This window comes from Drosophila rhopaloa, unplaced genomic scaffold, assembly GCF_018152115.1.
Source record: "Drosophila rhopaloa isolate 14029-0021.01 unplaced genomic scaffold, ASM1815211v1 contig_2, whole genome shotgun sequence".
Classification (NCBI taxonomy): domain Eukaryota; kingdom Metazoa; phylum Arthropoda; class Insecta; order Diptera; family Drosophilidae; genus Drosophila; species Drosophila rhopaloa.
The window spans coordinates 24,294,120-24,320,224 of record NW_025335083.1 but is presented as its reverse complement, the minus strand read 5'-3'; the positions used below and the strand labels follow the sequence as shown (position 1 = coordinate 24,320,224).

Sequence of the window (26,105 nt, the reverse complement as noted above, 5' to 3'; positions counted from 1 at the left end):
TTTTTATTTTTTTTTTTGTCGAGTGCTGTCTTCTACCGTGTGTATGCAATTTGTAGGGTGCTTCGGTGCGAGTTTTTCGGGGGTAAAAGGGGGTAACTGGGAACACCTAGTGGGAATTTCCGCTGAAAAGTTAAATTACGAGCCACGCACCGCTAAGCGCCATCAAGTGCCGTCCAGTCCCAAGCCCCGAAATACCCATTCTCCAGACACTGAGCGAAATAAAGTGGAGTGGCGACGCTTCTGCTAACTGAATGTCAAATCTATTGAGGCGATTAAAAGATCCACACACCCACACACAAATGCCCCAATAGGCACACACAGTCGCCGGGGAGCGCCGGCTTAAGCGCCATTGAAAGCAATCAAAATTTGTACAAATCCCAACAGCGAATTGGAATAAGGCAATGTAGTTTATGGACTAAGCAATACCCTAGATTGGAAATATATAAAAAAAATCTCTGAAAGTCAAAATTAACTGTGGACAAAGGCACCTTAAAATTTATAGTTTTTATTCTCATGATATAAATATAAGTAATTCAGTAAGAAAATGATAAAAATATATTTTCCAAATGATTCCCTTACTTTTATATACGGTATGTTATTTTAAATACAGTTTTAAATGTGAATAAAATTTACTGAAAATTAACTGTCAATTACGGCGATTTCAAAGTTAAAGTTTCCATTTTTGAAATAAAAATAATCAATTTAGTAAGCAAATGATAAAAATATATTTTCCAAATGATTCCCTTGTTTTTATATACGGTATGTTATTTTAAATACAGTTTTCTATGTTTAAAATGTGAATAAAATTGACTTCTTTAATGCAAATATGCTTTAAGCGAACCTCAAGTACTGAGAATATCAACCCAGCTTTAATTGGCGAGTGCGAGACATTGACCAAAGCGAAAACAAAGTTAGTTTTCCGGGCACAGTCCACGCTTTGCTGACGTGCCAGTGCCATTGATTGGATCCATTGATCACTTTGTTGGCCCCCAAACGAATCCCCACCCCCCGGGAATAACATGTCGTCACAGCTCCAGCTTCATCGCCATGGAATGCAAATTAATATTAATTAAACGCGCTCGCAGCTCGGCCAAAACTGTTTTTTGTGAACGAACGGGGTATCTGGGTATCTGGGAAAAGGCAGTCACCCGGATTATGTGTCTGATGTGGGTCTGATGTCTGGGTGCCAATGCGTGAAAATTCAGCCAAAGTGCTGGAGATTAATGACTGGCCATGAGTAACCTTTTTTGGCAGCTATACACCCATGTCGGGATTCATTGTAATCCTCATAAAACGAAATTTATGCTTTGCCGTTTAATCAAACATTTCAAATTGCTAGCTGGTTTACACAAAATTAATCATGTGGAAGTGTAAACGAGATTGGGGATTCGGGGAAATATTATGACATTATCGTTTACAAAAGCTTAATTTCATTGAATTAAACGCATATTCTCTAGCTTCCACATTAATTCAGCCAGTGTGGGTAGCTGTTGCTGTAATTACAGCCCTTATTCTACAAATAAACTGAATTACCAATTGTCTCTTTGTTTATTTTTATTGACAATTTACAGGGTAATGAACGTATAAGCTCCCATTCCCGATTTCAGAATGCCTATTTATTTATTTAACTCGCGAGATAGTTTATTCATAGAACGCATTTCCATATACATAATTTATTATTGTTAGATAAGCTGGACATAAACGTAACTTATCTCTGATATGCGTTGCCAAAAATATGCCAGCAGAATAAACAAAACACATTTCAGAAAATAACAGTCTTTTATAGCCGAGTGTCAATGCCAACAGATGAACTAAATCTGGAGCAAATGATTAGCGTTCACGTATGATAAGTGTGGCAAGTATTTTTATAGTTCTCTGGAAAATATATGCCGAAATTCATCATGATTGCCTAGCTAAAGTGGGTTTTTGCAATTTATTGCGCAAACTATAAAATAAAGAGAAAGGAAATAAGTATTTGTTTTGCTTACACTTTTCAATCGAATCAACATATTTCTCGACTCTTCTTAAATAAACTTGGTTAACATACAATGTTTTTTATTACCACATTATAATTCCGCGTTTCTATTGAAAAGTGAATGCATGAAATGCATTTACATATTTCATTACATTAATTTTTGTTTTGCGCCCAGTTTTGACAGGATAAATATTTGCATGACTATATGTACATATATCTTTCACACGTTTAATATAAAGGCAACAAATAATAGTACACTTTGAAAAGGTATTAAAAATTTGAAAAAAAAATATGTTATATGTTAGCATGCCATTTAATATTTCGATATTTTGTGATAGGGTATTAAAAGGGCTCATGTCCTTCCTTGCATATTTATTTTGTGGCCGTGCTTTCAAACCAAATATTTATATTTTAAATTGCAAGCGATATAACAACAAAATATTGAAATTTCATGAGCTGCAGAGGTTTAAATTTAAAGCCTTTCTGCAAGCCAGAAAACGCGACAGTGGAATTTTCATTGGTTCAACGGGGGAAAAAAAGGGAAACATTGAAAGGCAAATAACTTAGTTTTGTTTGCATGTCGCGGGTTTTGCAGCTGCAACGACAACGGCCACTGCATGCGAGCATTTAATTCAATTTACACTTAATTTATTTAAACCTTATTGAAAATTATTTATTTAAATGACACAGCGCCTTTTGTGCGTTCGTTGGGGAGCCCATGAAATATTTATAGCGTGGCAGGGGGTCGCGCAGCATGGCCCATGTTTTATTTATTTATAACATTTAAGTACAACGAGCAGACGCACGCACTGGCAATGAGTGTTTGCATAGGCCTCTGCCCTCCCCCGACTATGCAAATATATTATTATAATACGTACTTAACAAGAAGAGCGACCGACTAGCGAGCAGCGGAGAGCTCGCCTATTTGCACAACAATAAAGTCAATTTAGTCGACTTCATTAAGTGCAGTCAAACGCGAGAAAACGTCGACTCTACCTCTATTCCTGAGATCCCACATTCCTCTACATTCCCCCACAAATCCCCTGCTCCACTAGCATATGTGTATAAATATTTGTCATTGCCGCCGTTTCGCACTCTAATCAAGGAGTCCTACAGCATAGTGAAAAAGCTGGTAGAATAAATGTTTTTAAAGGTGTCTGCTGCCCACATTTGTCACTCTTTCTGCTGTGGCAGATATTCAATCAATCCCCCGAATCCTTGTTTTTCTGTCCCTTTATTTGTCCATCTATTTATAGATGCATGATTCTGCCAATTTGTCCACGTGTCTTTTAGAGTGTCCTGAATCAAGACCCACCTGTGACTGATTAAGTGACAGGGCTTAAGTGGCAGGTCAAGCACAAATAATAAATGATTACACAAGAGTTAGCTAAGTATACAAAAACTATACCATAGATTCCTTTTTTATATATTTATTTTTAAATTTAAAAAAAATCTTAATATTTGTTTTATTTTACCTTTAATTTGATAATGGTTATGCCTTACCTTAATTTTATTTTATTGCTTTGTTTTAAAATAATATAATATGAATCCCTTAAAAACTATTAAGCTAAAGTGTATTTTTTAATTTGTACATTTGTTACCTTTTTAGTTAATATAGTCATTTTGCCTTCTATAATTTTCTAGAGTATTTTCCGCATCGGCTGGCTCTCCGTAGTTTTCCCTCCCTCGCCTCTTTTCTTTTTTGCGAATTTATTTGTTGCGTGCGAATGAGAGCTCAATTCGCCTGATAAGGCGGTCCGAGCGACAGCGACAAGGGGTCTGACGTTATGTTAACGCTCAAAACGACCCGGGGCCATTTCCTTGGGGCTTACGTCGAAGTCGAACCTTAACCCTTGTCGGCAGCGGGGGGTTTCGGGGCCAAAGCGCCAAAGTTTATGTATAACGCGCGTTTAATGGAGGCTGAGAGGATGTTACGCATCCGCCGCGTGGTACAGCGAAAGTAATGCGACAATATGGAATAAACTTAAGCGAGTGACAAAAAAAAAAACAGAAATACAGGAAAGAATGTTTTCTCTTCTGTTATATTTCCCTGGCTGAATGTCTGGGGTAATGGCTTTACTTGCCTGTTAGCGAGGATGTGCGAGCATTGTCAACTGGTTTCGCCTTGAGGCTGATTATTGCCATTTGACACATTCGGCTGACTTGTCGCCGATTCGCGTGGCAGTGCAATGGGAACATCGACATCCATTTCAACTGGCACATCGAGCATACGCCCCGTCGACGCCGCCATGCCTGACTTTTTGAGCAAACACAGAGCAGAGCCATGTGTCTATGTCATAGGCAAACAAATGGGAGAGTGGAAAACGTGAAAAGTGAAAATAAACAAACAAACGCAAGTACGAGGCAGTCAAAGACATCAACTGTCTGTCTCTGGCAGAGGCATTGACCAGAGTCTGGCTCACTCAATTTCCAGCACAAGATTGAGATGTTCTTATTCCGGTATTATTCTTCCCCCATCTGGCTTGTAAATTCACATGTTCGATTGCTTTTGCAGTTGCCAACGGGTCTATTGATCTGCTTAATTCAATTAATGACTGGCTTTTTCCTCAAGCAAAAACTGAGAAGCTCGGAATGGATAATGGTGTGAAAAGTAGACACACAAAAGCTAAATTTCTTGGTTGGTCGAGTGATCCAATCATTAGCGCACATAGTTAAGTGTAGACCATTGGGTAACTATGTAATTATTCCGTAATATAAGGATGTACTCCAGACAGACTGGATGGGCATATAATTACTTCTTATAAACTACTGAAATCTATATAGAAATTGAGGGTTGATTGTAAGTGCTTACATTATTATTTATTAATATTTAATTAACTGCTTAATCAGTGAGGGGAAAATAAATGAATCAGCAAATTATTAAAAACATATAAATATTATGGAATATTACGATATGCGCATATAGCGGGGATTTAATGACGTTATATGCTATTTTTAAAGTAATGACAAATTTGACAACTGATTTTGCAATTTTCTAAGAACTGGCATTATAAAACTAATTCTGTTTTTATTGGATTGCTGAACTTCCTTCCCCTCGCCCCTATGTGACCCATCGAAATTCTCGATATCAAAATTCTTGGAATCCCTGGGCAATATCGCTGGATTAGACATACCAATAACAAGCAAATAATGCTCTCAAAACCCAGGACTTCAAGACTCGTTTCCACACTTTTTCGCCACTTGAGTTTCGCAATCATTTGCTCATCTTTCGCTTCTGCCCCCTTTCCTAACCCCTTCTTGCCAATCCACCCCCCTTTCCTCCAAAGGGGCAAGCTGTTGCATGGCCGGTGGTTATAGATTGCCTCACAGCACATTACATTTGATTATGAGTCTGTGTGCGCGTGTCGGCAACTACGCCTCACAAATGCCACTGGCCCTGCCATTCCCAATTTCCCTGCCCATTTCCCCGCTCATTTCCCAACCATTTTCCCCCTTTCCCCGACCCACCTACAAGCACTCACAGGAAGGAAGCTTCAAGACGCGATTAAATCAGCAAATAAAATAGCAAGCGGACGGTGTGTGGGAGTGAGATGGAGCCGAGAAGATAGGGTGATTGAGTGAAGAGCAACAAGAAAATTTCAGGGAAAGCGGAAAATGCAAAGGAGGAAACATAGCAGTGCAAACAGCAACGAAAACTGCAATTGGGTAAACACAGAGAAATGCTGAGAAAAATGAATTTTTGAAAAGTTTTTCGCTCTGCGAGTGGGTAAGCAAGGTAAATAAGCCTCGACCAGCTTAAAATGTTCCACTTTTCGGCAAGGAGGGCTGCGATTGTGACGGGGTTGACTTTCTGATTGAATAGATAAATGAAGGACGGAAAAGCACTGAAAATTGATGGCTCGCCGAAGGTTTTCTATAGAAAGACACAATACGAACTTTTCTATAAAAATTTGTATATATATATGTAACGCAGAGGAACAAATGAATAGACATGAATAGAATGGAATCGAATGAAAAATAAAAGTCGAAAGAGTAAAGTCGTGCAAAAATGAAAAGTAAACTGATAACAAATTTGTTTACCCCATAGAGTTCAAGGTTGACAACAAGTCGGTAGGTGTGTAACAGGTAGAAAAGAATGGATATCGAACGAACATATACATATATGTACTGGGGCTCATCCATATTGAATTTCTAATCAAATGATAGAAAATCTACTTTAAATTGCATAAGCAGATCGAGAAGGAAATTAAATTGTATATTATAATTGCAAGCAAAGATAGATAGTTATAAATATGCATTCCTTTGCGTGATGTAAGGAAATTTTAATCCTTTTTAAGGACATATCAATTAGTTTACAATATTTTTCCTCAAATTTATTAACTTTCGTTTATGGCTTCGTTAAGCCAAAGTAACTTGATTATTCAACCTGATTAACTGAAAAAATGTGTTCTCAGTAGCTTGCAACTATTAAAATAAGACGGTATAACATGAACCATTCATTATTATTGTCTTCGCTCTTGTGACTTTTCTCTTAATTACCATTGCCTACGATAAAGGTTCGTATCTTATAACTATAATTAGTATTGCACCTCAGATGTAATGGCTTTTTTCTAGAGAAGTGTGAAGCTCCCGATTGCGTGGGAGAAAAATATAGAGTCCGTTCCAAAAAAAAAAAAAAATGTGAGCCGCTGATTTATTGTTGATGTGGTGCAAGAAAATAACTTATTTCTTTCAAAAAATTAGGTTGATATGTCAGTCTTCGTTTTGTACCCCAATATAACATCAAAATAGATAATATGACTATTAGTATATTAATTAATTTGGAAATACTTAAGTCCAATTAATTAACCAGATTACTTTGTGATGCAAAGCTTGATATAATGATTACACTTAATTTCCCATTAATATTTCAATTGAACATGAGTAACTGGCATGTTGACACATTATTGGCTATCAAATTCAATTCATTGGTTGAGTTCACGTCTAGACTTCGAATCATGTAATACAAAACCGTTGACAAACTGAAAATCGAGCGGATGGGCGACAAAAAGAAAAGAGTTCGTTTTGCGAGTTTCACCTTTTTCGTAACTTCCCCGAAAAGTGTCTCCAATATTGTGTGTAACCCGGCCAGAAAATGATGTGAACATACCTAATTGCGTCAATTCTTTCGTTTTTTTTTATTCGAGTGGAGCGGAGGGGCAGATGGAATCCCATGATAATTATTAAATGCCATGGCAACGTCCGCTCGGTGCAGGAGAATCGCATTAATTTCCCAACCCATCGCTGGCCAATTACCGGGCAAATGCTATTAGCCACAGACCCGCAACAGGCCAATTACAAGAGCAACTCGAATGGGCCGAAACCAACCTAATCAAGACCCAAAAAGACCTGCCAAAAATGTTCAACTTGAACCGAATCGAGTTACGTGAACGTTTTCAAGTTGTTGCTGCTATTCCTGCTGCTATGATTTGGCCAAAATCATTTTTTAAAGGCCAACGAGCAATTTAAGCTTAGGAGGGGATTTTCTTGGCCTGGCCATCATTCCACTGACTGACTGAGAATGGACAGCTCTGTTGTGGCTTCTGTTTCAGTTTGAGTTTCAGCTTCTGTTTCTGCTTCTGTTTCTGTGTTGGTTTTATAGCAAGTCAAAAACCTATTAATGCCCAGCTCAGCAGCACGTTCAACTTGTTACAATTTTTATTTTCCTCTTTCATCGTTTTTACTTCATACTACTTTAGTAAAAAAGTTGCTTGGCTGGGCGATTGAAGATTTAAGATAGAGATTAATATCGAAGGGGTCGCATATGCATATTCATATATTCTAACCTCTGGATGACCTTGGCAAACCGAAGTGACTGACCATGTCAACTTGGCTGTAAACATGTGTAAACTGAACGCGTTTTCGATTGGCCATGAAAGAAAGCCGTCAAGTGAAAAGATGTCAATTCACATTGTCTGCGAAATGTGATGAAAAATACTTATCAGTAGTAAAGAAATAATATATATTAAAAACATATTAATCAATATTCCCAAAAATATAAAAACAATTTCCAAATGGATACTTAACAAGAATCTTTCTCTTCTTTTCTTTATTTTTAAAATTTTACGACATATTTATGACTTAATCATGAAAATGAATTGGATCAGCATTTTAAATTTGTGATTAATTTGATTATTTAAGTGTATAGGCTGTTCGCATTGCTCGAATTTAATTTGTCTTCTTTCCTGTTTTCGTTTTTTGCCATTTTATTTGTTTTCTACTACTATTTCCGCCAGTTGGCTTTTCTGTGGCTTTTGCATTAGCTTCTGCCTTCGAGTATCTCATGCCGACCCGCTGTCATATATGTTCGTGTGGATCGAACCCCCCGACTTTGCCTCCCAAACCCAACAATCCCAAATCAGCGAACTCGTGTATTGAGCCACCTTTGGCGCATTGTTTGACATGACTTTAATATTTCCAAAAACGATAAAAAGACAAGTGGGCCTCCAAATACATTTTGGCACTGTGTGTCGCAGTTTTAATCGATACGAAATATCAGCGGCAATAACAATTGCATGCCGAACGACCTGATTGCTTGGCAGAAGGGCTGTCAAGTAGAGTTTTGAGTCTCAAATGGTACATACAAATGGTATCTGGGTGCCTGTGCAATCAATTTTAATCAGGGAAAGTGGGACAGGTGGTGGTGTACCGAACACAGGCCATAATTAAGCTGCGTGTCATTATGCATTGCTGGCCAGGATCATTTGGGGTTTAATTCAATCAAGCCTGCGAGGGTCCACTCCCCTTCGGGTTTTCCTTTCGCTTTTCCATGGCGAGCCTGGCCAGCATGGAAATAATCACCGGAAATCTCCGAACGGAAACGCTCGTAATAATGGCACCCGAAATGGACGACAGCACCGCATTTAGCCAAACAAAGTGAAGTGCTGCCGCTTTGGCTTTGCCATTGCCATTGCCATTGGCCATGTCCCTTGCTTTTGGCCCAAAGTGTTGTTGTGCATGCTAACGGTACATTAATTCGCATTCATAAATAACACCAACGAAAGCGAAAGAAAGCCAGCCGCCCGGCAAAGTGGAAATCAATGCAGTCGAAAACGGAGCGAGCCGAAAATGCGGGCCAACTCTGTAGCATTTTCTGCCCAGATTGTCTGATTTGTGTTCTTTTCCAGGGGAGGGGGTCTAATTACTCACGTTAGGCGACCGGTTGACAAATGGACGGTGATTAGTGAGTTCAGGGAAACAGAGCACAACATGGCTTGAATAGTCAAGAAATATTGGAACAAAGCTGGGAAAGCTTGGGACAATTCTAATGTTTATCAGAAAATATTTTCACGCATTTGTTTAAATTTACTTTTTACTTTAATGAGAAAATATTACTTATGGCTTATAAAAACACGTTTACCATTTGCCATTCTCGTTTTAAATCATAACTTAAAGTTTAAGAAAATAAAGGTTATTTGGTTTTATTGAATAAGCAACCAAAGTGACCCATGTCATGAGCTACTTGCAAATATTTTGTTATCTGCTTACTTATATAATATATCTGCTTACTTTTATATAAGAAAGGGTTATTGAACAAATTTAACTTGTACTTAAGGTCAAGGAATAATAAAAAATATATAATTTATCTTGTCCGGCTTAATTCACAAGGCGATTTTTATGTTGTTTTATTTCAATTTATGTCATTATTCCAATTATAATTATTCTGTGTGTATAAATAAATAAACATGTGATTGCTGTTGGGTTCTGATAAAGTAATGTACATTTTTATAATTTTGTTATACATATGGCTGTTTGATTTCGCTCCTATATAAAATATTTGTCATAAATTGCCATTTTAATCACAATTTCTGACAGTGCCTTTGGGCCGCCGAAAAAGTGAGCTGCCAAAATAGCATAATCTCTGCCTGCACTCGCACTTGACTTGATTCGACTTTCCCTGCCCGATAATGGCCACAGCTCACGCGAGGTGGAGTGGGTGGATTGGGTGGATTGGGTGGATTGGGTGGATTGGGGGTGGAAATGGAGGTGAGAGAGGGAGGGGACAGGACAGGGACAGTGACAGGCGGTAAGCGGTAAGCGGTTAGGTTGACAGCTGGCGGGCTTGCAGTTGACTAACTTCTTATCTCCTGCCCCGCGGCCGCTGAATGTGTCGGCTCTGTTCGCGCCTCTGGAAATCCTTTCTTCTATCTCGCTGACATTAAATGGGATATTATCGGGACGTCGCATACCTATTAAATATGCAATAAATAATATGAGAATTCCACGCTGAGTCACGGCATAAATTTAGTTGTCCCGGAACGCATTATAAATGACTCAACCTTCTGGCTTCTGATAAATGATGGCGGAGAAAAGTGCAGGGAAACTGATATTGACAGCACTTACATTTCCAAAAATATTGCTCAATAATTTAATATTAAGGCCAGATTTCTCTTGGAATTTCCCAAAACTATTCAGGCCATTATATTGTTCTCTTGGGTAAATGTTTTGTAGGAATATCAAGATGTTAATGTTTGCGTAAGAATAAGCATTAGATTTATCTCACTTACTATCTCTTTTTACAACTTCAGTTGCGGTTAGGCGCAGGCCAAACAAAGTCATAACACTAACTGAAGTAAAATAAAACTAAGCCCAACCAGTTAGCACTCAATACGGACACATCACATTTACGTATGCATCACCATCACGATGATTTAAGCATTTTATCCTGCAACATCGTGCCGCACGCCACAAGGCAGGCCACGACAATAAATTTAAATGGCCATTTCCACTGTGGCAAAATGGATAATAACCCATTTGATGTACGGACACACTTTTTCCATTAAGCCAAATACAATGCGATGCTTGCGCACCGGAAAAATATGGCCTACAAGGCGTCCGGAACGGGATTATATGGGGCGGGACTTAAACACTTTAACGCCCGCAACTTACGGCACACACACATTACGCATACGCACGATTGGCCCATAAAAAATCATTTCCCTATTCATGGCGATTGCTAACTGTTTTTAATTGAAATCGTGTCGGGTCTCCATCAAACGGTATTAGCTGGCTGGCAAAAGTCGTTCTTGTTCTCTATTCATAATATGAAAGCTCTCGTACATTACGTATACGCAGTGGTGCTCTAGCTGAAAACCAGTTTAGTTATTAAAAAAACAGTAAAACTATTTTTAAATCCATTCTAACTTAATTAAAATCTTTATTCCAATTTTACACCGACACTAGTCTTTCTAATGCATATTACTCATAAATTACCTATTTTGCATATTACCCATACGCAATAGTAGTGGTCAAAACTGAAACCATTTAGGCTATTAAAATATGAAGAACTCTATTAAAGCTCACAATAATCAATTGTCGTCATTCTTTTTTATTAAACTTAATATGGTCACAAGAAATTTTATATGCATTCACTTTTTTTTTTTACCTATCACAATTTTCACGAATTACGTATACGCACCGTGCTCAAATGGTCCTTGTTTGTTTGTTTGTAAATGATAAATGCATTTTTATCGAATTCCAGTTTGTTCTGTGACCTATCAAACGATTAATTTTCATTTTAAAAGTTTTAAATTGAAATCGTGTCGAGGCCTTATCATTTTTTTTATCAAAAGCGGTGCGATAATTTCGTCACTTGTTGGCAAAACTCATTTGCAACTCAATTTCCTCTGGAAATTCAATCAAACCCGTCGACAGGCCGTCAATTATGACATTATCACGAACAGAAAACTAAGTTCCAACTTGGCACCCCCTTGCAGTCCCCCCCGCAACATTGTCCCAATTAGAAAGTGGGTCCGTGTGCGTTTATCTATATATGCTACCGCTTCTGCTGATTCTGCTGCTGCTGCTTCTGCTTGTTGTTATTGCCAGCGCTCCTTCTAATTTGCATGCCCCTGCACACACACACCGCCTGTAATTGAATTAGTTTTAATGCGATATTCTGGTGCGATAAGGCCGACACCCAGATAGCTCTTTTTATTCGTTTATGAACGGTCGTTTATCAATTGCAGCTCGCACAATTTACTTGCAATTACCCAAACAAAAGACACAGTAAAAAACGCACGAAAAACCGAAAGATATAAAAAAAAAACCGAAAAAAAGAAAAGCAGAGAGGCACAATAACAAAACAGCTAAAATAAGAGCACGTTTTCCGAAGCAAACGGAAAATACGTTTGGTTTCGTATAGTAAACTTAAGAGATTTTTCTTTGTGGTTAATCTATCTGAAAAAAAAACAAATTTTAAGATGATTTTTCAAGTATTTGTTTTGTATGTTGTTTTTTTATTTACTGAGTTTATTTTGACTTCCACGTGTTCTAGTCTTCATCGAATTTATGAGAATATTTGTATTTCTTTTTAATCATTTAGTTTTAATTTTAGTTTTAAATCTGAATTTTAGTGTGCAGAATTCAACCAATATTTTTTTATTTTATTCAAAAACAGATCAAAAAACTGTTTCTAGATTTAAATTTAAAATTTGTTAAAACACCTTCAAGTGTATTAAGTTTGGTGGTTGCTTAGTGTCACTTAACATATTTTCAATTTGCTGAAATTAATTGCACTGCACTCTGCGGTTACCCCGCCCCCGCTGGATCGTCTCGCATGCCACAGTTTTGTGATATGCGGTGATAAAAAGCTAATCATGCTGCTGCTCTCATTACCTGGGCGATCCACCTCCACCTGTGCCGCGGAACAGGTGCAAGAATTGCAGATGCGAATTGCAGATGCCAGCGGAATTCCCTCAGAGCGCGCTCGGCAATCCAATCAGAAAATTGGGAAGCGGACTCGAAATCGCAGCGTTCTCGACGCGTCACATGAACTTTTCAGACTGAGCGGCGATTCGGAAGCGAGCGGCCAGCCGAGCCAAAAAAAATGAGAGCAGCGCGGCCGAAGAAAGTCGACTCCGACGCCGACGCCAACGTCGCCGGTAGCCGGTAGCAGAGGCAGCGGCAGCAGCAGCAAAAGTGGGCGCATGTAAAAAAGGGGGGAGTGAACCCGAGCGTGGGCGTGCTCCGATGAACAGCCACTCCGAGTCGGAATCGGAATCCAACTGAGTGAGTGAAAACGAAAGCGGAGCAAAGCGGTCCGAACTGGGAAAATCCCGATGCGGTCGTAAATCATAGGATTCTATTCCAAAATATTTAAAGCATCCATACTAAAGTACATTTTAGTAAAATAAACAGTTCAATGGAAGAAAAATATATAAATAATGAGCAACTGATCATAAAAAAGTTGCTTACGCAGACGTTTTTTTAAACCAAAAAGAAAATAATTGAAAGCTTATCAAAATAAGGACCTTCATGAATAAGATGTTAAATGTAATTAATGTAGGAAATGAGTAATAAAATAAACCAATAGAAAACCAAAACTAAACAAAATAGTCAAAATTGTGAAGCGGTCAAAAAAACGTAGGATTTTAAATTCCTGCTAGGTAATTTAAAGTTAAACAAAAAGTTCAACAAAATGGAAAGTAATCAATTTTAAAATTAGTTTTTAGTAAGATAGAATGTAGATAATAATTTACGAATAAGGAACAGCTTTTCTTTCTAGATTAATAAAAAAGTTTTAATTAAGAAAAAGAGCATATTGGTGACAAAATCAATTAAACAATTATTTATTTAAAGAAATAAAATGATGTAGGTACTCTCACTGAATATTAAGTGGGTTAAACTGAAAGCAGCACAAAGCGGTCGGAACCGACCAAATCGGTCAAATCGCAAATCAATGGATTCTTTATGTTCTCCCAGCCAAACAGTATTCCTACAAATTAGAAACAATCAAATGTAATTGCCACAAATTAATTGAAGTAAAACAAACAAAAATAAAATTCAATAGAAGCGAGTATGGAAAATAATAATTAAAAAGGGAAAGTAGATAAAAAATCAGAGGTAAACATTTAAATTCAAATAAAATAGGTATTTAGAAACAAGATGGACTACATTCGTTCTTCCACTCAAAAAATATTTAATTTTAAATAGAAATGAGCACAAGATAAGCTCTCATACTATTAACTTTTTGCACATGAATCCAAATACACACAAAGCACATAGTATCCACAATGTAGTAGCCAAATTTAATTAAACAATCTTCTAATAGCAGAGATACACAACCACAGATGTTCAAGTAGCACTGACCCGAAACGCAATAAAAAACTTTGCGGTAGTAATATACGTAAATACTAAATGAAACTGGAATTAATTGAAAAACAATTATTGGATAATTAATTAATCATCATTAAATTTGTTGTATTTTTTTATTTTTCATCTTTTTATCTTCATTAAATCCAGGCTACTGGAATATACTCCGTAAAAATTACAAAACATTTTTTTTAATCATTTTATAATCCAGTTTATGTAATTAAAGGATACAAAATCACATTTGGCGTCGATCCACTACTCGCCCTTGTAGTTTTTTTTCACGTTTGTTTTTGGTATTGAAAGTCGAATTGTTTAACAAATTTAACTCAAATTTAAATAAAATTAATATCTAAATTAAAATTAGGCACTGTTTATGTCGCAGATGTCGTATCTAAATGTTTTTAACTGAAGAAGTACACAGAGTCGAGTACGTTGCGCAGGTCGAAATCTCCCTTCTGGGGCAGTTGCTTCAGAGTGCGGTTCAGCTGGCGCTTGGACAGATCCTCCACGGAGCCATCGTTGGTGAAGTCGCTGCAGGAACAATATGCATTTTAAGAAAATGAATTTAGTTTTATAGCCTCATCACTTACTTGTCCTTAAAGCTGTACGTGTGCTTCATGAACTCGGAGAGCTGCTCCAGAATGGGCTGCGAATGCAGGGCTACAAACTGCTCCCGACACATCCGATTCAGCTCGGGCACGGTGTTGGCGTGAGTCCAGAAACAGTCGTGAACGGAGACGAAGGTTATGCCCTGCCGTTCGCAATGCAGCGAGGTGAGCATCATGTGCGACGAATCCAGCGAATGGATAAAGTTCGGCGGGAAGGCGTTCTTCTGCTTGAGGATGTTTGGTCGCTCGTACAAGTCCATTGGCAGGTTGGCGTTGACCTTAAATCCAGTGCGGGGAGAGTGCTTCATCTCTTGGCGATTGTACGGCTGCACCACCGGCAGACCTAGTGGCGTTACCCACTCCACGTTCTGGCTACAAACTCCGGAAATAAGACGGGCGCACTCCGTAAACCAATCCTGAATCTCCCTGGTCGATGTGAACATTTCTCGCAGGCTCTCGAACGTCTTGGTGGTCAGGTATGTGGACGCTGGCCACACCCACTCTTTGGGAAACTCATCAATGTCCTTTAGCTGGCGGGCAATTTGTAGTCGCGCTCCATAACGGGTCACCCCATAAACCGTGGTCATCACGGTTTGCTTGATAACCTTGCGTCGAACGAATCCGGCGAGTGCTTCCGCTACATGTAGTCCATTCTGAGCATCGGTTTTCCTGCTCCTCTCCACTAACGTGGCCACCGCACTGTAAACGTCCTGGGGAATGGCCGATGGTGCTAGGTTAACACTACAAGCACCCGCTTCATCCCTTCCTAAAGCTGCGTAGTGCTGCAATCCATTGCAGGATCCATCCTGGTGGATGGGGAAACGACTAAGATAGGCGGCGGGATCGGGACTGCGATATACATTGGCGATTTCCATGCAACAGGCCAGCGTTTGCCATGGTTCATCCGATTTGGACCACCACATGCGCCCGGTGAGGGGACTGTCCGCAGAGTCAAGTATATCTGGCATAATTTCTTCCGCGTACAAAAGACGTTCCCTCACTGAATCCCGCTTTTTCAGTCCAGTCAGATTGATGCAGTGCAGCTTGAGCCAACTGAAACCATCAACTCCCAGGGGCTGCGCCTGATCAAAGATGAGCATCGAACGAGCCAAATCCGAGCCAAGGTGATTGAGATGCGGTGGCACGGGATAAACTCGACCACGGAAGTCCATGTTGTGTGGCAGCCAGAAGACTTTATCTCGGTACTAAACAAAAAACAATTTTAGAAATTTGAATGGACAGACCGCTTAAGGAATACTTACATGCTGTGCCAGGGACAACCTATAGAGCGCATCACACCACAAGCTGTACATCTCGGCCTGCTTCCTTCGATGTCCCAGCTTGTCCCGGAATTGCTTCGCACGATCTGCACTAGAGGCAGCGTTACCATCCACATTCTTAGCCGGCAGCGTGGGAAGAGGAGGCAGGGAACTAGGAGGCTGTGGGACATCCAGTTTCGCATCGCCACCTTTCTGGAACACCTCGATGATCACATCCAGCAGCTGCGTGTTAACACGCCAAGGAACACTGGCCAGCTGATTTAGGGAATCTAGAGCAGGATAAAGATGCTGAGGATTGGAAGAGGAAATTCTGTCCCACTGCTGGATGGCTTGGTGAGGCAGGCGAACCAGTTCCGACTTGTTGAGTAGATAGCCACCATTGTGTGGAGTACTCCACGGTTGCGGAGGACACAGCATGGGTACCAGATTTGAATCGAAGGTTAGCGTCTGCTGGCGTGAAGCTCGAAATAATCTCGAAAGAACTGGATGTGGCTTGACCTCCTCTTTAACGAAACGTCCCTGATTGCGAAAGAGAGTATAGAAGGCAGGCAGCATATTTTGCGTCTGATTAGCTGCTTTGGTTTTGCTCTTTAACCTCATGATATGAGCGTCAATTTTGATGTCCCGCATCAGAATGTTGTACAGAAAACGACCCACGCCGGTCAAAACGTTGGAAGGCCACGGCACCTCTGGCAGATCCATACTGGGTCCACTGTCTCGCTGATCGTGCACAAGACGCTGCCATGCCTGTCGCGTGTTATCCTGTGACTTCCCGCTGTCCCACAATTCACAGTACGAGCTGTATATCTCGCCAATCTTCTCCAGCGTTCCGTTGTTTTTTTTCTGTTCAATTTGGTAACGCTGCTGAACTTTCTGTCCGAGTTCTTTGTACAGCTGACCCACAGTTGGACTGAATGTTTCCGAGCCCTCAGCCAGCTTGTAAAGCTCCTTGATGAGGATGTCTGCAAAGTGTGATGTCTCCAGGGTTTTCAGGTACGTGTAGTAGTTCATGAAGCCGTGCGGCTTAAACCGCACTTGCGCCCGCAGCGTGTTGAGATCTCGCACGATGGCCGACGAAATTTGTTTCCGCCAGGTTTCCTCCAGTTCTTTAAGGCGCTGGCGCTACAATAGATTACATTTCCAAATAAATATAATGAATTTGCTCTGATTTTAGTTCTAACTTACACATTTTTCCGAATTCGCGAACTCCTTTGATTTTTCGATTGACTTTATGGTAATGCTTCCGTCCAGCTCTATTTTAAGCTGTTCCCGAGCGAGCTGCTCCAACTGAGCAGTGGTGTAGCCTCGCTTAGAGTTCATTATGGCATAGTCTAAGTCCTTATTTCCAGCTTTTTTATCAGCACCAACAGGTAAAACATGCTCATTGAGATGGTTCAGCAGTTCGTTGTCGTAACCCAACTGTGGCGGAACATAGGCAGGTTTGAAATCTGGACGAAGCCGTCGAATAGCATCCAGGGCAATGTCCCGCTGATCAGCCACGAACTTGGATTGATCCATAATTTGATTCAAGCTATATCCCTCCGTTTCAGCTTTAGCGATGTATTTTGATATAAATTGCTGGTTCTCTTCATCCGGTTCCAAGCGACCCAAGCACTCGAAAATAGCCGCGTAAGTTTGCTCATTGAACGCCAAGTTATCCTCCTCGATGAGGTGGAACAGCTCCTGTGCCCGATCGAAGGAGCCCTTGCCCGCATAGCCGTGCAAAAGGATATTGTACAAATGGATGGTCATGAGGCCTTCGGACATGTGCGGCAAAGTACTCTTCCTTATCCTGCCTCGATAAGCAATAATGGTGGACAAAGCGCGGCTCAACATATTGGCTGAAACACACACATTCAGGTAAGTGTTCAGGTTTATGTGCAGTGCCCGCTGTTTGGCCAAGCGTTCTTGTTCCTCGTTCACGTGAACTTTTGACTTGAAACTAAACGGAAAATAGTAAGTTTTTTGGTTGTTTATTATGGGTAAGTCTGCTCACCGTTTTTTGGACTTGGCTGTAGCTGCAATTGCATTGGGCGTAACCACGGCTGTTACAGAAGGTTTACTTTTGTCCAGTGGATTAATGTACGGTTCAATGGCTTCGAAAGGATCTAAGACTTCATGTTCTTCGGGGAGCACTTTGGAGGTACTCATCCTACCAGATGGAAAAAAAAATTATTCATTCATTTTAATATAAAAAACGTGATATGTAAAGCAAACAAATAGACATACCCAAAATCCATTTCGTGATAATCATTTCCCATGCTCTCGATAATGTCCCGAAAATTATGAAAGCTCTTAAGGATATTTTGCACCTCCTCGGGATTCGCTACCACTTGCTTGGTGTACTCATCCTTGCCGAAGAAGAGCAGTGGCCGATCATCGTATATGCCTGATTCTAGAATCGACCCATCCAAGGCCTCCATGTCGATTTTCTGATACTCAACAGGTTGCCGTTGCGCCAGGTCCAAACCTCCTTTGGACTTCTTATCCTTGCGATCCTCCCGGGCACGTCTTTCGAGGATCTGTTGCTGTGTTTTCTGTATGAAATCAGCTAGCTTTTTGGATTTCAGCCGCTTAACCCGGGATTTGCGTTCGCTGATTGCCTGTTCGGTGACTGAATGAGGAGAAAATGGCTTTAGATATGCTATAGATTGGTTAGAATCCTAGCTAGGACTTACCTTCCAGGAGTTCCACATATTTGGCGTATCGAGGCTTGCGCAATCGTTTTTTTTTCGCCTGGGTCAATGCATCTGCCTGTGTTGTTGGTGTTGTTGTTTGCGCGCGTGTTGTTGTTGCTGCTGCTGTGATAGTCACTGCAATTGGAAAGCACATGTTTGTACTCCTTTTAGCACTTTCTACAAATATTACTCACCTGCCGGCTTTTGGCGGTATAGCATTTGATAATACTGCTGATAATGGACAAAATTTGAAGGCGCAATTTCGCCGCAGCCGCAGCATACTGTTGTTGTTGGAGCTGGGTGGGCGGTAGGTGGCACCCGAAGTGCTTTTTGCACGGCGGCCGCTCGATTTGCACTCAACAAACGATACATTTTGAAAGACTGCAGCTGGGGAATACAATCCTCGTGAATGTCATCCAATTAACGCAGTTTTTGACTGTTTTAAGACACAATTTGTTGCATAATTTAGCTCGAACCCCGACCAATTTGTTGTTTATTCCTCTTCACGTGTGGCGGTGCGCAAGCAGTCTGCAACACTGCTTGCGCCGCTGAACAGCTGATTGGAAACTAGGGATGGGAAGCAAAAAATACTAAAAATATACTGCAAAGTATCATAGCTTCTGTTACAAATAAATAAGTTTAAATTTTGAAGCGACTGCATCGATGTGTATGGTTTTTAATTATGCAAGAGATATAAAACTTTTTATGCTTCCTTGGTATTATTTACCTTGCCTAGTATTATTTACCACCTGGCCTGGATTGCTGTACCGTTGCCAACGACTTTTCCGTTAGAGTTCAAAAACAAAATAAACACAATTCAAAAGTTTGAATGAAAAATGCCGCCAAAAAAGGCGAAAAAGGGGGCGTCGAGCAAGCCGGATGAGGATGTGGGCATCCATCCACCGCCGCCGAACGTGTTCCTGTACATCCAGCTGGCCAACATCGCCAATCTGCCCACAACGGAGCACCGTCTCGAGATTCACATCAGCCAAGGCGACAGCCTGATCGTCAAATGCAACGAGCACTACAACACGGATGGGATCATAATCCAGTCCGAATTCTACGAGAAGCCCACATTCACGCTGATCTTCCAGCAGGACAATGTGGATAGGATCAATCATGCGGCCGACAATCCTCTCCTGATTCAACTCTACATGCGGGTGTTTCCCCCAAAGCGGAACTTTTTATTGGACACGGAGGACGAGATGCTGGAGGAGGAGGGGGAGCATGATGATGTGGTAGACTCCGATTTCGTCTTATCTACGGTGCAAACAACGGAGCAGGATGACGATTTCGAGGCCAGGGAGACGATAAAGTTGGTACTGCTCTGTGTGGGCTATCTGGATGTGATCAAGTTGTTTGGCCACCGACGCAGTATGATCTCCGAACAGCTCTTCCTCTATCCCATGCCGGATGTGCCCAACGAACTCCGCTGCACCGTCCACACCGATTGGCACCTCTACACCCTGCTGCCCATCGCCAAGAAGCTGACCTTCACCAACATGGCCTTCGTGACCTTCGAGAGCATCTACAACCTGAAGGAGGAGTACATTCTGGACATGGATTCCCTGCGGTTGCGCCTGAGTTTCCGATCCCGGCTGCCCAGCGACCGCAATGACTATACCTTCATCCCGCTCTGCGAATTCGGGAACCTGGAGCGGAAGCTCATCAGCTCGCAGGACAATCATCATGTCTTCGAGTCCTTTCGGCAAAGCGTGTACCCTTGGAACGTGACCGGCCTGAAGTCCGCCATGGAGGTGGAAATGCATCAAATCTTCTCGGAACTTTTTTACTCGGAGGGCCTGACGGTGGACTTTGAGGAAATCGAACAGAGTGCGGACGAGGCGCTCGTCTGCAACTCCTTCCATCGCTTTATCCTCACACAGCAGATGGCAGACATCCTGTCGTTCGCCATCACCTGTCAGCAATATGTCCTGGCAGTGGAGGTGTTCCAAGCCGCAGGTGGTGCCAAGCCACAGAAAGTCTTCCAGGGCGTTCTCGATCCGTCTATTATGGCCTTTCCGGGGGGTGAGTTGAGCTAATATGACTTGTTATTGGTAGAGTATATTCTTGACCAGAATCGATAGCCCATTGGATCTTGGAAACTCTATATATATGTTCAAAAATTTTGCCCGTCAGGCAATTAATAATAATGTTAAGGATGTGTCAGGTATAAAAGTTTAAGATAATTCTAGGGCACATCCGATTTTCTTAGCTATAAGTTATAAGTTAGACTATAGCTATCATTCTTCTAACGCTAATAAAATTCCTTTTCTAACAGTGCAAAACATGAGGTTCGCTGTCCAGCTGGACTACCTGGGCAAGCTTAAAGCCAAGAGGCAGGTGAGCATATTGAGCGGGAAGAGCTTGGACCACCAAAAAGTCCAGCCCACTTTTGCCATCATCAAGTTGTGCCTGCTGGCGCCGATTGGGGAGATCTACAAGGAGCTGAAGGTGTTCCGCGACAGCTTTGTCCGGCAAAATCGACTGCTCTTCTGCGATCCCTCCTACGTTCCCCACAGAGCGCTATCCCTTTCGGAGATCCAAATGGAGTCCTATGCCCGCTTCGACAAGTTCATCCGGGATTGCGTAGCCTTTATTATCGACAAGAAGGTGATGAATATTGAGGACAAAAAGCAGCACTTTTGCTGTGCCGTTCAAAACCTGACCAACATCCTGATGAAGTTGGTGGGCAGTGTCTACAATACGAGGACTCCCACGAGTACGAGCGTGGAGTTTGCGGTGAGCAGGTTACCTGTATTGTGATATATATATATATTAACCGATTGCCCTTCCCCCAGAATCTCTGCGCTATTGCCTACAATGATTTGGAACCGCGTGTCCATTCGATTGTGGAGGAGATTGAGAACGAGGGCTTCGAGAACTATACGGTCAATAAGCAGATCCAGATAGACCGAATCATCGACTACTTGAACACCATCAAGCTGCTCCAGTTAGTGAAAGATGATAGCCTGGGTAATCTTTTGCTTGAGAAGGTCAGTTCTTGATTCATGCCTCGCATTGACAGGCAGTCTGATTCATTGATTACTTTTGGTTCTGGTTTGTGACCAGTTCGACCATTACTAACATTCTTTGTAAAAAACTAAGTCGCCGGCTTTACGACTTAGGTAAAAAACTTACTGATTCCTAAGTTTTTACTTTGAAAGTGAGTTTTAGGTATTTATCCTCCTTTTTTCTAAGATTCAACAATTCGCGAGTAGTTTCTATAAGTCATTCAGCTACATTTAAAGACTGAATCATTTTAATACATGGGGCTGTCATTCAGTACATTGATAATTTGTTGTTGAATCAACAATTTAGTATTATTTTATATTAAAATGTAAAATAAAGGCTTAAGGTTTAATTGAACATTGTCATAAAATTCAATTTGTACTATTTTTCCGTTAAAATACTTAATGATATAAACGGAAATGAATAAGGCTTCCATATAAACCTGTAAGTGAATCACATAAATTGTACGCTAATTTGATTAGATTTGTACTTTTCCGGTAGTATATCAGTTATGAATGAATAAAATTCGGAAGTAAACAATTAATCATTATGACTGTTAGGGTTTGTTATCTAATTGTTCGTTTATTGAATTAGACATCGACAATTATGGTAAACATAACTGGTTTGGAAAAGGAAATAAATATGTATTTATTTTTTTACAAGCTTGATGATTGTTTCACCCATAACAAAGCCAACAGTTCTCGGCTGATTTTTAAAATCCAAATCTACCATAAAAAAACATTTTTAGCTTGAAATGTTATTCGATCTATGATCTTCCATTATACGACTATAATTTTACATGGCTTTAACAAAAAAACTAAATAATTCCATAAACTTGGGGAAAATTCGGGAAAGCATAAATGACTGGGGTTAATTGTTTGCCCCTTTTAAAAGCCACCATTATTTTAGATAATTTCCAATTATAGGCTACCACCGAGTATCCCAGTGACGAACGCTTTTGGTTCTACATGCTTATCGCGAACATGGAGCGTGGCGATCTCGACAAGGCTAAAATGTACTTCACAAAGAATCACCTGGCGGACACCCACGACTATTTTGCGTAAGTAGTGTTCTATTGATAACCACACATTAAAAATCACTATCTTATCGATCTGATATCGACCGACATTCACAGGGGCTGGATCAAATTGTACATCAACTATGTGGACACACGGAATAATCCGGAAACATCGGCCGACTGCACGGAGTGTCTTTTGAAGAGCATCACCAACTACGCTGAGAAGAATACTCGGCAGCAGGATGCCTGGATCCTGCTATATTGTTATTACAAGCGATTTAAGTACGAACCAGGCTGTGCCTTTGCCCGCTGGCGATTCGAGGATCAGCACACGACCAGTCGGGTCAGCTCCTCCAATGCTCCGCACAGCCTTTGGGGTCTTTGCCTGTCCATGGAGATAACACTTCCTCCTGGTCGAGGAACCCTCTTCTACGAGGTCTTCAAGATCTTTGTGCGCCTGGGCCTCTACGAATTTGCTCAGGTCGTTTTTGCTGCCGTGGAGCATCTGGTTAAGGATGCGGATCGGTATATGATCAACACACAGTTGGCTATAATGCTTAACCAAATCGATGAGGACTTTGTGCCACAGAGTTTTGAATTTGGAGAAGGCGAAGAAGCTGATCAACAAGTGTGTATTTCGTGAAAGGAGTCCAAGACATCTAGTAAAAAAAATTCCTTTACAGACTGCCATGAATGCCCAGATCAATGGAAATGTGGAGTTCCTTCGTGGAAACCTGCAGGAGGCAGCTCTCTACTACGAGTGCTGCCTGACCTTGCCGCCCCCAGAGAAGTACGAGCGCGATTTATTCGAGGTCAGCCGACTGCGCCTGGGATACATATCCTACGAACTGGGCGACTACCACAAGTGCATCGAAGCCCTCAACTTCACGTTCGGTGGAGGGACGCTGACCCTCGTCGCAGACTACATGATAGGAAAAGCGTACTACAAATTGGACCACTTGGAGATGGCGCTTCAGTGCTTTGCCAAATCCACCCGGATTGACACCCATGTGCCCAACGTTTGGGGCTTTCTGGCGCTTATCAACCTGCGACTAGGCGAAAATTACAAGGCCATCGAGTGCTGGAAGTACGCCAAGATAGTAAGTGCATACTTACATGCTATATATATATATATATAGGCTATAGAATTCGAACTTTAAATCATAGCTACTAACAATATTACCTTTCAGGAGCCAAACCGATCGATTGATGACCTTATGATCTACGAGGAATTGGATGCCATCGACTACGATTCCGTTGAATTGTACATCGATATACCTAGTCGGTTGAGCGAGGACATCTTCGAGGAATCGCTGTCAGGCGGGTAATTTCTATATATTTTGTGTGTGTTTTGCGCTGTGAACTCGAACCCATAAAGTGCAGCATTCTGGCTGCTCTGCTCTGTTCATAATGGCTTCATCTGGGGCTGCTTCGGATGAAAGTGGCACGGTGTGGGGGTTGCGGTTGGCTTTATTACCTGTTTTTTTTTTTGCTGTGAGGCTCATTTGTTGCTGTTTAGCTGGCGTGACTTGTTGACACAAGGTAATGAGACAGGGGCACCAGCAATTTGCTTACATAAGACCAGTCCACCAAGCAGGCCACACTCAACACACAACCACACGGCAGTAGCAATGTCCTGGCTTTTTATAGAACACATCCGAGACTTAAAAAGCGCGCTGCAGTCAGCATCCAAACATGGCCCATGCAGGTGGCATCTGCTCATCGGCTGTGCTCGACGAGAAGCCAGCGGCCTGTGTGGCCAGCAGCACAGCCTTGGCCATCAGGAACTCCACGATAATCGCCCATCGGCTGTCCATTTATCTGCCCCAATTGTTGCTGCCCTCGCGGGATCCCCAGAAGGTAAGGTTTCGCCTTCGTTCTTTCTGCTTAAATATATATATTTTAAATGCTGGAACTAAAGTTAATAATTAATGAAAAAATATTACCCAGCATAATGTTTGCCAAAAGGTAACAGAGTATTACAGTAATCCATAGTTGCAGTTTATAATTGCTTTTTTGCTTTCACAGCTCATTACCGAAATAAACTGTCATGTGGCCCAATTCCGGGAGCTGCTCATCTTCATAGGTCAGGCCCGGGATTCCCCAGAGCTGCGCGAGAAGATTAGAAAACTGAGACGGAACTGTGTGGATGCCTGCAAGCACACCGCCCACTTGATCACTCCTCAGCCGAGGCACTGTTTGGGAAGTCCCAGTGAAAGGATGCACTTGACCCTGCTCTTTCATCTCACCCAGCAATTTCAGCACGAGCTGATCAAGAGCCATCGTTTGATCCAACTAGTGCCTTTGGACATGACGGATTACTATGGTTAGGTAGAAGATATATAGCAAATAAAATAGGGTTTAAAATGTTTTGTTATCTCCAGCTCCTTCTCGAACTGCCCCTTCCAATCTCGGCAATGTCATCAGCCAATTCCTGTTGTGCAAGCAAATTAATCCGGATTTTCAGCAGGAGGAGCTGTGCAGCATTGTCAAGGACTCTCAGGAGCTGACAGAACTTTTGGAGGAGCTGCAGGCCCACATGCCCTTGGCAGAGGCATCTCCTGAATCCGAACTGGATCCGACACAGAAATGTGAGTTACTTAATTAGTTTTTAATACATGTTATTATATTCGTATTATTCTTAGCTGAAAGCAGTCTTGTTTCCCTCAACACTCCGGTTTGGTATGCCCGCCAGCGAAGAAGGAGTTGCAAAACCAGGAGCCGCAGTCTCTGTTGCTGTTTGGCCAGAAACCAGACCAAAACTTATTAAAGTCTTAGATTCGTAGAGATAACAAAAGAAAGTAATCGGAAAGAAAAAAGATTACAAGGTTCTGTAGGAAATGGACTTCCCTTTTGAAACGTCTTAGTAATGTATTGAAATGTATCACCTAGGAAATAGTGATTTTAAATCTATAAACAGGTTATTAAGTGTGTAATAACTGCAATGCTCAATGATAACGAAACAACTTTGCGACCCGATAAAATGTTTTCCCAGAAATGATAATAGCAGGTAATACCGGCAATTTGGGACATCAAAGACGTCCAAGGCAATAACCATAATGAAAGCGATTAAGAGAAATACAAACAAGAAATACAAATTGAGAGTAGCTGTTTTCTCGTTTTGCGGAATCCCAAAGAAAATGATGAAATCCGAAATCTGTGCCCCCTTCGCAGACAAAGGGCGATAAATTCACCGAAAGCAGGAGAAATCCCGCTTTACGACGACTAAGAAAGATGTCACATTTATTGGCGAGAATCCCCAGAAGCCTCCAGTGTTTACCCACCACTTAGCGCGACAGGTGATGTCGGCTTTGCCCACCTGGTAACCATAAATGCTGATTAGATTCCGGCTTACACCGCGTGCCTCTCGTCATTGGACAATGGCACACAGGTTAAGCGAAGCGCGATTCCGTGACTAGCTGATATTGCGCCTTGACAACA

General features: G+C 41.3%; 3 protein-coding genes across 3 annotated transcripts; 2 read left to right on the top strand and 1 right to left on the bottom strand.

The window, feature by feature from the left end:
- Positions 1-14,151: 14,151 nt before the first annotated feature.
- LOC108052660 (DNA-directed RNA polymerase, mitochondrial) lies at positions 14,152-19,162 on the bottom strand. The gene is made up of 8 exons (XM_017135102.2): positions 18,829-19,162; positions 18,635-18,769; positions 18,186-18,570; positions 17,953-18,108; positions 17,142-17,898; positions 15,939-17,078; positions 14,659-15,881; positions 14,152-14,599 (listed from the first exon to the last, which is right to left on the bottom strand). The coding sequence occupies exons 1-8, from the start codon at positions 19,004-19,006 to the stop codon at positions 14,470-14,472; spliced, it is 4,104 nt and encodes a 1,367-aa protein (XP_016990591.2). The 5' UTR covers positions 19,007-19,162; the 3' UTR covers positions 14,152-14,469.
- Positions 19,163-19,445: 283 nt separating this feature from the next.
- LOC108052658 lies at positions 19,446-24,063 on the top strand. The gene is made up of 7 exons (XM_017135100.2): positions 19,446-20,662; positions 20,916-21,376; positions 21,436-21,630; positions 22,573-22,706; positions 22,782-23,292; positions 23,348-23,764; positions 23,855-24,063. The coding sequence occupies exons 1-7, from the start codon at positions 19,471-19,473 to the stop codon at positions 23,990-23,992; spliced, it is 3,048 nt and encodes a 1,015-aa protein (XP_016990589.2). The 5' UTR covers positions 19,446-19,470; the 3' UTR covers positions 23,993-24,063.
- A 296-nt stretch (positions 24,064-24,359) lies between these two features.
- LOC108052659 lies at positions 24,360-25,975 on the top strand. The gene is made up of 4 exons (XM_017135101.2): positions 24,360-24,524; positions 24,693-24,990; positions 25,049-25,255; positions 25,310-25,975. Exons 1-4 carry the CDS (start codon positions 24,360-24,362, stop codon positions 25,432-25,434), a joined length of 795 nt encoding a protein of 264 aa, XP_016990590.2. The 3' UTR covers positions 25,435-25,975.
- Positions 25,976-26,105: the final 130 nt, after the last annotated feature.